The 12,928-nt window shown below is 39.6% G+C and overlaps 1 protein-coding gene across 1 annotated transcript; it reads left to right on the forward strand.

Moving 5' to 3' along the window:
- Positions 1 to 483: 483 nt before the first annotated feature.
- LOC149818211 (ABC transporter A family member 1-like) lies at positions 484 to 2,213 on the forward strand. The gene is made up of 4 exons (XM_089986173.1): positions 484 to 529; positions 667 to 1,617; positions 1,701 to 1,884; positions 2,099 to 2,213. Exons 1-4 carry the CDS (start codon positions 484 to 486, stop codon positions 2,211 to 2,213), a joined length of 1,296 nt encoding a protein of 431 aa, XP_089842299.1.
- Positions 2,214 to 12,928: the final 10,715 nt, after the last annotated feature.

Here is a 12,928-nt window from a genome sequence, read left to right on the forward strand (position 1 = left end):
CTGTTATTTTCTGTAATCCATGGTGTAAAGATACTCTTGCTCTTTGGTATTAATATTGTCTACTACGTGTACACTGCATCAACATCCTTCATTTTGCATTAGCCTTTTGTCACTTGATTAAAGTTTTGTCTCATTCCTGCTATTTATTTCTTATTACGTTTTTTTTTTCTCTCTTTATCGGTGTTTCATTCACATTTCCTGTTATATTCTAATTAATTTCCATTCTCCTTTATATTTGATCAATTTTCCTCCTGGAAGCCTTAGTGCGATTTCCTATTTTCTTGATTTCTATAATCCTTTTTTAGTATAGAAGTTCCCTGTTTCTCTATGTCATCGATTTCCTATTTTCCTGTTTTTCGAAATTTGCTGAGAATATCCCTCTCGATTTGAATTAATAAGGGAAGGTAAGCCTGTATGTCTGGGTGCTTTGGTACTCGGGCATATGGGCTTTGATTTTGTGGGGTTTTACTATTATTGTTATCAATGGGGAGGGAGGAGATAGCCAACCAGTTTGATCAGCGGTTGAAAGGTATAATGGAAACTGCATACAAAGCGTGGGAACAAGAGCAAAAATAAAAGTTGAGTTCACATGATGGTGATGGGAGCTTCATACTGCCCTTGGTGCCATTAAATGGCTGTTGGACGAATTTGAGAGATACTGTGTAGCTGTGGAGAAGTTGGAGCTTGATCGACAATTTGACCCTTATGTCTCGAATCATCCCCGTGAATGGAAATATGGCACAATTTTAATGGATGAACAAAATGTGGATGAGAGCATTGGTTATATTGTGCTTCACAACTGTTCCTGTCAGCATGCAGTTCTAACCTACATCAATTTAGTCAATAACGCAATTTTGGGACTTGCTATGCATGACAAAAATATGGTTATTCGTACTCGAAACCATCCACTACCGATGACAGCTACTCAACGCTCACAACATCATGATTTGGATACATTTTCAGCTGCCATTATCATTAATATTGCTTTCTCCTTTATACCTGCATCATTTGCAGTTGCTATTGTAAAGGAAAGGGAAGTCAAGGCCAAGCACCAACAAATTATCAGTGGGGTGTCTATCCTTGCATATTGGATTTCTACATATATTTGGGACTTCATCAACTTCCTGTTTCCTACTTCTCTTGCAATAATTCTCTTTACAGTATTTGGCCTTAATCAGTTTATTGGGGTTGGTTCTTTCTGGCCAACAGTATTTTTGTTTTTGAAGTATGGACTAGCAGTTGTTGCTTCAACATATTGCCTTATCTTTTTCTTTTCAGATCATTCAGTGGCACAAAACATGGTCCTCTTGGTCCATTTCTTCAGTGGACTTGTTCTTATGGTAATATCATTCATAATGGGGCTCATAAAAGCTACTAAAAATGCAAATATTTTTCTTAAGAAATTTTTTAGGCTATCTCCTGGATTTTGCTTGGCGGATGGGATTGCTTCACTTGCTCTTCGCAGACAAGGAATAAAGCTTGGGTCAGGAATCTTAGATTGGAATGTCACTGGTGCTTCAATCTGTTATTTGGGACTAGAGAGTATCATTTACTTTGCGTTTGTTCTTGGGATTGAACTTCTGCCTTGGTCCAAGTTGGATTTGTGCAAAGAAACAAGTTGGTGAAAAAAAAAATTGTAAGAGGATTCATGCATGATGTCCCTGAGAGTTCACTTGAGCCTTTGTTGAGGTCATCTTTAGAATGTTACAAGTGTGAGTTTGATGAAGACATAGATGTTCAAGTAGAAAGACAGAGAGTCCTCTTTGGTGCAGCCAAAAACAGTATAATCAGCTTATCTAATCTTCGCAAGGTGTATCCTGGGGGAAGGAAAGATCATGTAAAGGTTGCTGTTGACTCTTTGTGCTTTGCTGTTCAAGAAGGAGAGTGTTTTGGCTTTCTTGAAACAAATGGGGCCGAAAAAACAAAAAAAGAGAGAGTCACATTCAGTGTTTGCTCCCTGCTTCTATCCTTCGTGTGTGCGATGCCAAGCTTTTTAAGTGGTGCAAGTCCATCAATCCAAAAGCTGAAGTGGATCCTGTAATATCTTTGGCACTTATAACAAAGTTTGCAAGACGGTCTGGTTCTCTATGTACCTCAGGGGACAAGCTTTGGATATCAAGACAAACACCTTACTCTGCAAGGGTCATACAGTCGTTGATCTAAACACCTTCACTATCTCCACATCTCCCCTCACCATACCCATTGCGCTGTAGTCATCCACACCTACACATCGCACATGCTGTTGGTGTTTTTCTGCATTCTCTGCAAACATCACTATTCACCTCCACTGTAGCCTACACCTTCATCACTGCCCCAATGTCATCACTTGAGTTTGGCCCATACCAAAATAGTATTCATCCACTGTATATTTTGTTAGATTAAATGTTTGGGTGCTAGGATAGATTAACACATGTATTCTATGTCATTTCTTTCTCTTCCATTTTATCACTTATCTAGGGTCCACTTGCATTTTATGGTCATCTGTATATAGGTCATATCACATTCTTGTATTTTGTTTGCAATAACCCAAGTCATAGATGATTAACTCATCACAAAACACCTACCAGCACATTGTTTGTCATACTTTACTGCTGCAATACCCTATTACAAGCTCTTGCATCTTCTTGTCACCCACTGCCTTCACGCTTTCCAACACCCAGCCTCCATTAGCTGTATCTCATATACCATCTTCAATCCCAACAGCCCTGCTACAACACCACGCTTCACTCTTCTCACTTATCATGCACATCTTATCAATCATCACTTTGCTCAGCACATTTATAACACTTTCACCTACAACAGTGCTTAGCACTGCTGTAGCTTCTAATATGCCTACAATAGTTCCAACACACTGCTGTGAGCACCCACAAGAATGCCGAAGCATTTCTACAGTCCATTTTAAATTTCTTGCATTTACCTTATTTGATATTACCATCACCTTTTACCACAGTAGCCCAAGAGTTCGTATACTTTACACCTTCCACCACTTCCACCCAACTCTCACATATAACACATGCATTTCATCATCTTGCTGAACCTTACAACAACCTCCTCATCTAAGCATTTGTTATCATCGACTCTTTGCACCACAGTAGCCTCTTGTTGTATCCTCACTTGTCATCTGTTGTAATATCTTATACCTACCACTATTCACCACACCTAAACTCTACCACTAACAACAACTCCTTGTTACATAGCTTTAGGCCACTTAAACACCCATACCCCTCACCATTCTCTTCACAAAAATACCAACCAGCCATCTCCATATCCCCTGCTACCTACTAAAAATACAACATATCTCTGCAGCCAAATGTCCCCTCACTTGTCCCTGTTATACAGTAGAACCACTTTCCCCTTTCACTTTTACCTTCTTAGCACCCAACCAACATCCACACTTCCACCTACAGTCCTGCTTCACCTTGCATCTCTCCATTATACTTAGCAGCACACTGCCACTATGACTATCTTCCCCTCTAACACACAACATATTCACCTTCAGCATCTTCCACTTCACTGCTTGCATGAATCAGCTCCACCCTCTTCATAACAATCCAAATAAAGTTGTAGATTCCATGTGTCTACACCCCTTTCTCACTAGTTTGGTGTATCATATAGAGGCATTCTAACATGTAACTTCTCTCATGAACTTGTGCATCACCTTTAAACCAAGTTGCACCCCTCATTTAGTATAGTAATAGGTATATTTACATTTCATCGTTAGCCTAGGCATGACCATACGCACATTGGATTTTGATATAGTATTTTTTTCAGTTTCCTTTGTATTTTCGCATCTTGTCCTGGGCTAACTCAGTTTTGCAGAAAAAACCTGGAAAATGCTTATTACCTTCCTAGATTAGAAGTTCTATATTTTCAATTTCAATTTTAAGATTGTAATAGCTATATTATAAATAAGAAATTTACATTTTCAGTCTTAGATTAGAATATATGAGCATGCATATTTGCTAGAAATACTTGTTTCATGTCATTTTTCTCTTTTCTTTCAAAAACTCACGAATGGGGATACAAATGGCACATGCACCATTCTAATAAAAGGTGATCAAACCCTAAGTTGATGATTTTCATCAATGGCCATAGTCAGGGTGTGAACAAAACTTATGGTTTTCATCTTTTATGGAATAACACTGGATCTCTTTTAAAAAATCATCATATTTTTTAAATATTTCCTTCCTTTATCAGAGTTTAACTTAAAATTAACTCAAAATATATATATATCAATGGCCATAGTCAAGATATATTGAAGAGTTAATTTCATTTTAAACTCTATAAAGGCACAAAAAATGTGTTTTATTCTTCACTTGAATTTGAATATGATTATTATATAATACATCTTATGACCATAGCCAGAGATGTATTATATTTTCAATCTTATTTCAATTCATTTAAAGAATAAAATATGCTTTTCAAATATTCGATTTTCAAAAAGTCTTTAATTCATTCATCATTTAGGATAGAATTACATCATTCTTTTTCAAAATTCAAGTAATTTTGAGACAATTCTTCAAAATATCTTCTTTAATTCATAAAATTCAAATTCATCTTCATATTCTCAATTCTATTTCACTTCAAAAATTTAAAATTCAATATCCCAATTTCAAAGTTCAATTTAACTTTGAAATTTCAAATTTCAAATTTCAAAATTCAAAAATTCAATTTTCAACTCAAATCAAATTTCAGAGTTCAAATTCAACTTTGAAATTCCAAATTCAATTCCAGAATCATGATTCAATTTCAAATTTAATTTAATATTCAAAATCAAATTTCAAAGTTTAATTCAAACTTTGAAATTTCCATATTCATCTCCTAATTTCAAAATTCAAGTTTGAAAGTCAAGTTTCATTCTATATCCTTCTTCCCAAAATTTTGAAAATTAATCTAGGATTCCTCAAATCCTATTTCAAGTTCTATATGGGTTCCCAAAATCTAAATTCCATCTATATTTTCAAAGCCCAGACCCATCTTCAGATCTCATCTAGATTTCCAAATTTTCCGATTTATCTTTAAATCTCATCTAGATTCTTAAAATCCAGATTCAACTTCTAATTCCATACTAGATTCCAGACTTTGGATCCAACTCCATTTAGGATTCTAAATTCCGGATTCAACTCTATCTTGGATTTCAGACTTTGGATCCAAATCCATTTAGGATTCCAGACTTTAGATCCGACTCCATCTTGGATTCCAGACTTTGGATCCAATTCCATTTAGGATTCCAGATTTCAGATTCAACTCCACCTTGGGTTCCAGACTTCGGATCCAATTCCATTTAGGATTCAGACTTTGAATTCAAATTCCATCTTGGAACCCAGATTTTAAATCTAATTTCATTCCCAATTCCAGATTTTAAATCCAATTCTATCTTGAATTCCAGATTTCAAAACCAATTCCATTTTCAGATCACATCTGGACTTCTTAAATCTAATTCTATTTTTAAATTTCATTTGGATTTCTTAAATCCAAAATTCCATCCTGATTTTGAACTTTAAATCTGGAATTCAATTCCATTTCAAACTCCATCTCCACTTCGAAATCCAAATTCAAAATTTAAATTCAAAGTCCATTTTGACTTTGAAACTTTATTTTTTCTATCTTAGTTTCAAATCCCCCTTTCTCTTCATTCTTTTCAATTCAAGATTTATTTTTCCAACTCTGATTATTTCAAACAAAAAACTTAGAACTTCAAATATCTTTTTAGATCTATCTCAAGCTTTAAGTTAGATTCAACTTTCAAAAATCATTTCTTCACTCCATCATCACATTTATTTCAGAATCACTTGAAAAATCTCAAATTTCCAAAAAGTGTTTTCTCAAAAGCATACATTGCACAAGCATGATTCTTTGTGCATCCTTAGACTTAGAATAAATTCTTAGACAATATTTAGGCAAAGCAAAAAGGCATAAATTCGATCCTTGGTTCGATTACTCCTGGTAAAGGTGCTAGGAACAGTCGAACCTTGTACCGACGAGCGGACCCCGTCTCCTTTTTCTCGCAAGTATTTCAAAACAAAGGCGAGTAATCTTTTAAATTTTTTCAAAATTAAGGTCAAGTCAGACCTTCGCAAAAGAGTTTCCATCTCTCTTCTTTTCTTTTCTCTTCTCTCTTCTTTTCTGTCTTTTATTTTCCCCCTCAAAAAATGGAAAATAAGGGCTAAAAAGGAAAAGAGAAAGGAAGAGAAGGAATACAAGATGATTTTTTTTTTGCAATGATCACAGTCGTGACTCGATAACGAATCTATCTGTTATCCATTCTCTTAACCCATTATCTAATAAAAAAATAGAAAACCAGGGCAAAAAGATCATTGGACTCTGATTAGATATGGCCCTAAAGGACCAATTACCCAAACCCAAACTCGAACCAGACCTGACCCGGTTTGGCTCGGCACGGCACGACGCGACGAGCAGGCACACACACACACGTGTGTGTGGTAGTCATCCCACTCCCTTGTTCTTTAGAACAAGTGTAAGAGCTTCCATGTAAGTTATAAAGCCCACAACATACTTGAAACTCTTTAATATGAGACTATTGCACATCATCAAGTCCAAACATACTCCAAAAAAAGAGTGGTCCCCATTGTTTTTCATTATTTGAATTCCCTCTTCTCTTCTTCTTACACCCAACATTCTCCCATAAATTCAAAGAATGAAAATAGGTGGAAACTAAGATGCAAGATGGAGTAATCTGCAACAGGACATATCATGCTTTCAGTAATGGTACCTTCCGGTTTGAACCACTACCTTAGTGGACTAACTTTACCCCTACAGGAACAAAGTGAATTGAAGTCTTGAACTTGAACTTTTGGTGTAGGAGTGTCCATTAGCAACAACACGATAAAGGTTCTGGTTGTAATCTTTAGGGGCGGCGCGTTAAAGGCCATGCGCCTGAATCCTGTTTCATGAGTGACTTCAAGAATAACCCAATTTCTTAAACTGCGGCCACACAATCACACTCACATAGGTGGGCTTCTCTAGAGATGCACTGCTAACATCTCGCCAAGAAGGCTTTGAACCCATTCAGACTTTTAACTCTTCCTTAACTTGCAGCTACAACACCATTTCAGAGTAATCAGGGGAACAGATACAGATACATAGTATCACATTAAGAAGGTGCTATCCAGTTCACCCTACAACTTGTTATTACCACATTAAACCTACTTTGTGGGATCTCCACTTAGATAGGTTGGGTTGCTACTGTAGATGAACTACTGATGAGTTTCAGTCTCATCCCCTCTCTGGATTTTAGGACTAATGACTTATCTAGTCCTTTCGTTAATGGATCAACTGTATTTTTTTGGATCCAACATAGTCCACAACAACCACTAATTGAGACACCAGTTCCCTTACAGATTTTATTCTGACTTGAATGTGTCTTCTCTGCTTTTGATTATATTTTATGCTTTTGATTTTTGCAATTATGGCCATATTGTCACAATGCATAGATATTGCAGGAATTGGTTTGCTCATTAAAGGAAGTTCCTCAAGAAATCTGTTTAACCACTCAGCTTTCATTCCTGTGATGTCTAATGCACAGAGTTCAGCCACAAAAGTAGATCGTGACAAGATGGTATGCTTTGCTAATCTCCAGACGACTGCATTGCCACCCAAGGTAAATACATACCCTGTTATGTCATAACTCCCAAAGTTCACGGCTATCCAGCTCGCATCACTATATCCCTCAAGAACGACAAGGAATCTCTTATAATGCAAACTCAAGAAAATGATTCCTTTCAGGTATCTAAGTACCATGTTCAATCCCTTCCAATGAGCGTGATTTGGACAACTTGTGTATCTACTTAATTTTGTTACAGAGAACAAAATATCAGGTCTTGTGCAATTTACAAGATACATCAAACTTCCAATAATTTGGGAATATCTTAATTGAGACATAGGGACATCAGTCGTATTCTTATAAAGAGAAATGAAGGGTCATATGGAGTTGCTACAGATCTTCCTTGGTTATAACTAAATTTCTCAAGTACTTTCTCAACATAATGAGATAGAGAGATAGCTAGACCATTAGCTGAACGAGTCAGCTTTAAGCCTAAGATCACATTTGCAACACTCATATCCTTCATATCAAATTTACTACTAAGAAATGACTTTGTCTCATTCATAATTCTCATATTAGAACCAAACAATAGAATATCATCTACATACAGACATAAAATGATACATGCATCACTTTTAACTTTGTAATAAACACATTTATCAGATTCATTGACAACAAAGCTAAATAATAAAATAACATTATCAAACTTCTCATGCCATTGTTTAGGGGCTTTTTTTAGTCCATATAATGACTTAACAAGTCTAAAAACTTTATTTTCATTACCAGGAGCCACATAACCCTCAGGTTGATCCATATAGATATCTTCTTCAAGATCGTCACGTAAAAGGCAGTCTTCACGTCCATTTGATGGACCAAGAGATCATAAATGAAAGTCAGTGCAATAAGCACCCTAATTATGGTCATCCGATTAACCGAAGAATATGTGTCAAAATAATCTATTTTCTCCTTTTGTTTGTGTAACTCCCCAAAATTTCAACTTGTGATTTCAAAAACATTATCGAAAAACCTTTCAAAGATTTAAAGTTTTTACTTTTAAAAACGACAATGGAAGACATTTAGAAAGGAGCACAAGTCAACAATCCTGGGTACGTTAGCGGAAAAACCATCACTCACATGTACAATAACTTAAAGGAATTGAGGAAATAAGGCAATAGATTAAAAATCTGCAGATTATTACAAAATGAGTGTCTTCCTAAAATTCCACAATCTAAAGAAAAAATCAAAAAGACTTAGAGCCAAGCCGCCAACAGAAAGAAAAAAAATCTTGAGCCATATTGGACAATGCGATCGGCTGCCTGTGAAGTCCTACTCCTCATCTACCCATGAAATGGGTCAGTTTCATAACAAACCAGTAGGTGCACGAATAGATAAGTAGAATGAAAATAAGCAAGACATTCATGAGATAAGTAGTTATTATATTAAAACAATCAATACAATTATAATTTATTCTAACAAGTGTAATATGTGCAAAGAGCTAATGTTTGAAGCATTTCAAGTAGTGTAAGTCTCAATCATCTACAACTATTCAAACATATATTCTTTAAGTTCTGATATTAACTGGCCTGTGGGTACGCACAGATGCAAAACGTAGAAACAACCGATACCGATCCGAGGGTTTATTATGTCAGGTGTTTTCATTAACCCGGATGGCTGACTGAGTCCGCTCCTAAGGGGACGGTCAGTGACCAAGAGAGTAAATCCCCAAAGGCATTCGTGGCCCATGGATGCATCTAACTTCTGCAGAAGTACCTAGGAGTTACCACCTAGGATAATTTATGGTAATCCCAATTCCCCTAACTCCGATAACTGAGGAAGCCGAATCTTTTGCCCGTGGGGTGATTGTTAACAACTTGTCCATCAGAGTTTTTGTACCATCTATCCTCTCCCTTGACGAACCGTGAAGGTCGAATGGGTACGACGTGGGTTTCTTAATCGCCGCCCCATCCTACATGCTCTAGTCTATTAGACCCACTCAAGCATCTTGCCTGTGAAGGCAAGTTGTCACCATCTATGTGATCTCAGCATTGTGCTAAATGCACGCATCGAGGTTGCTACAACCTCATCATCCAACCATCGTAACATACATGGGACGTACTTGTTCAAAAGTACGATCATACCTTCCTAGAGGTACGACTACGATGAGAGGGTAACAATTAATGTTTTATGATTCTTTTGGTTCATACATGACATGCATTGCTCTTTGAGCAATTGGCCTGTGAACGCCGACATTATCTCATTAATATCTATAAGGTGTTGATTTCCCACTTCAGGATACTTCATTACCTCTTGCAAAACTTATATCGTATATGTCTTAAGGTCCGGTTACAATAGCAATTGCGGTGGGTTTCTCTCTAGAAATGAGTCTATTTACAAAGTTTACTTTAAGTATGCAATAAGCATGCAGAACAGACAATCACAAGTTAAGTAATCCTACAAGTAAGCAGGTATACCAATTAAACTACTCGATTCTCTCTAGAATGATCCTACCCATAGAGTTTACATTAAGCACGCAATTTCAAAAGAATCAGAATGAGAAAAACACTGACCAGACAATCATAAGTTAAATACTTCTTCAGATAAGCAGGTATGTAAAATAACTATTCTATCTTAGAAGTCTTATTTATTTCATTCATCCAAAATCCTCGTGCAACTTTCCCCTACCTCGGGATGTCGTGCAGCTGCGTGCATCTACGAGTGTAGATGACACAAGGCTCAGGCTGCGAAGCCAGAGCGGGGTTCGATGCGAAGTCTGCAAAAGTGTGAGTATTCAATTATGATAATTTTAATTTAATGGTGTGACGGGGGCAAGGGTAGGATTAGGCGACTGGGGATTTCAGCCCTTTCCTAACTGAAATAGCGAATGGCCTCGGCCTCGGCCTCTGCCTAACAAAATAGTGAATGGCAGGGGCCTCGACTTCTGCCTGACAAAATAGCGAATGGCAGGGGCCTTAGCCCCTGCCTGGCAAAAATAGCAAATGGCAGGGGCCTCAGCCTCTGCCTGACAAAATAGCGAATGGCAGGGGCCTCGGCCCCTGCCTGACAATGAAGCGAAGGGCAGGGGCCTCGACCCCTGCCAAATAAAGCAACGTATGGTAGAGGCCTCGACCCCTGCCTGACAAACATTGGATGGTAGGGGCCTCGACCCCTACCTGACAAAATAGCCGACAAGGGCCTCAGCCCCTGCCTCACGAAGGCGACAAGTGGTAGGACCTCGTCCCCTTGCTTGCCAACACTGAATGGCAGGGGTCTCGGCCCCTGCCAAACAAATTAATAAAAAAGCAGGGGTTTTGGCCAATGCCAGGCAGAACAAAGAACGACAAGGGCTTCGGCCCCTTGCATGGCGAACAAGAAATGGCAAGGGTCTCGCCCCCTGCCTGGCACAATTATAAACGGCAGGGACCTTGGCCTCTGCTTGTACAAAATAGGGGATGGCAGGGGTCTCGGCCCCTTGCCTGAAGAATCGATGAATGGCAGGGGTCTCAGCCCTTGCTTGACAGAGTCACGGCGACACCAAAAAAAGGGAAAAAGAGGGTGCCGCAGGGGTGACTGGACCCTTGCCGGCTCTCTAATAGCCCCAAGAGGGAGGGGGAAGATGACAGGGGTCTGAGGGCTCCCTGTCGACCCTCCAATGGTCATAGAGGGAGCGAAAGGGCACGATAGGGTCCGTGTGCCGCTTGTCGACCTCCTGGCAGACCCTTAAGAAGGGAGAAAAAGGGAAGATACGACAGGGGCCATCGGCCCCCTATCGTGCCTTTCGGCGAGGTGACCGAGAAAGGGGAGAAGAGGGGGGGAGTAGAGGGTGGATACGACGTACTTGGGAGGAGAACGACGACGGTGGCCGGCGTCGACATGGGTCGCAGTGATGGCGGCGCTGGTGGCATGCGCAGGGAAGGAGGAGGTCGGCACGATGGGAGCGAAGGGCTTCGAGAGGGAGGCGTGCCTCCCCTCGCCCTCCTACGTTGATCTTAAAGGCCTTAGGGGGCGATGAAAGGGGAAACCCCGATGGGTTTCCCTAATCCTCCCGAAAACAAAGGTGGAAGGGGGGAGGGGGGGGGGGGGGTGTGGCGCTGGGGAAGAGGATTTAAAATCCTCTTTCTGAGTCAGGTTATTAAAACCCTAACGATGATGGGCCCGGGTCCAATAAAATTAATAATTTTTTTTTTGAACTGTGGGTTTTACATCCTACCCCTCTTAAAAGAATTTTGTCCGCGAAATATTTATTGCCTTCAAGAATCAAAATACAGGTCATGATATTTTTCCTGATATCGCTCTCGGGTTCCCAAGTACATTCGTCAATTCCATGATGTTGCCATCGAACCTTTACAAAGGAAATGGTCTTTGATCTTAGCACTTGGTCACGACGATCGATGATCTCCACTGATCTTTCTTCGAAGATCAAGTCCCCTCTAATGTCCACATCATCATAATAAATGATGTGCGATGGATCGTGAACGTACTTCCTCAACATGGATACGTGAAAAACATTATGGATCTGAGCATACTGAGGAGGTAACACCACGCGATAAGCTGCTTCTCCAACTCGCTCCAGGATTTCGAATGATCCGACGTATCTAGGACTAAGCTTTCCCTTCTTCCCGAACCGAAATACGCTCTTCGTCGGAGATACCTTAACAAAAACCATCTCGCCAATCTCGAAGGTAAGCTCTCGTCGGCGTCTATTTGCATAGCTTTTCTGCCGACTCTGAGCGGTACTGAGTTGTTCTCGAATCATTTGCACTTGTTGAGTATAGTGTTGCAAGACTATAGGTGCCTCTAATCTTCGTTCGCCAACCTCATCCCAGTAAACAGGTGATCGACACAACCTTCCATACAAAGCTTCGTATGGGGCCATCTCGATGCTCGCATGGTAGCTGTTGTTATACGCGAATTCTGCCAGACTGATGTGGGAATCCCACTCTCTCTTCTAGTCCATCATACAAGCTCAAAGCATGTCTTCCAAGGTCTGAATCGTACGTTTCGACTGGCCATCAGTCTGAGGGTGAAACGCAGTGCTGAACTTCAACTTTGTGCCCAAAGCCAGCTGAAGTTGCCCCCAAAACCTTGAAGTGAATCTAGGATCACGATCGGAGATAATCGAGACCGGAACACTGTGCAGCCTCACAATCTCTCTAACATAGAGATCAGTGAGACTATCCAATGATTGGTTGAGACAGATAGGTAGGAAGTGAGCAGACTTGGTGAGTCTATCAACGATCACCCAAATCGCGTCATGCTTCCTCCGCGTCCTCGGTAGTCCGACTATGAAGTCCATAGTAACATCTTCCCACTTCCATAGAGGGATCTCTATCTGTTGCATGACCCCATCGGGTCTCTGGTGCTCGA

This window comes from Nuphar pumila, chromosome 13 (genome assembly GCF_984573655.1).
Source record: "Nuphar pumila chromosome 13, dmNupPumi1.hap1.1, whole genome shotgun sequence".
Classification (NCBI taxonomy): Eukaryota; Viridiplantae; Streptophyta; class Magnoliopsida; order Nymphaeales; family Nymphaeaceae; genus Nuphar; species Nuphar pumila.

Coding starts and splice junctions, on each gene's coding strand:
- LOC149818211 (XM_089986173.1), top strand. CDS start 484: ATGGGGAGGGAGGAGATAGCCAACCAGTTTGATCAGCGGTTGAAAG. Junction 530..666: donor GTTTGATCAGCGGTTGAAAG/GTATAATGGAAA, acceptor GATACTGTGTAG/CTGTGGAGAAGTTGGAGCTT. Junction 1,885..2,098: donor TTTGCTGTTCAAGAAGGAGA/GTGTTTTGGCTT, acceptor TATGTACCTCAG/GGGACAAGCTTTGGATATCA.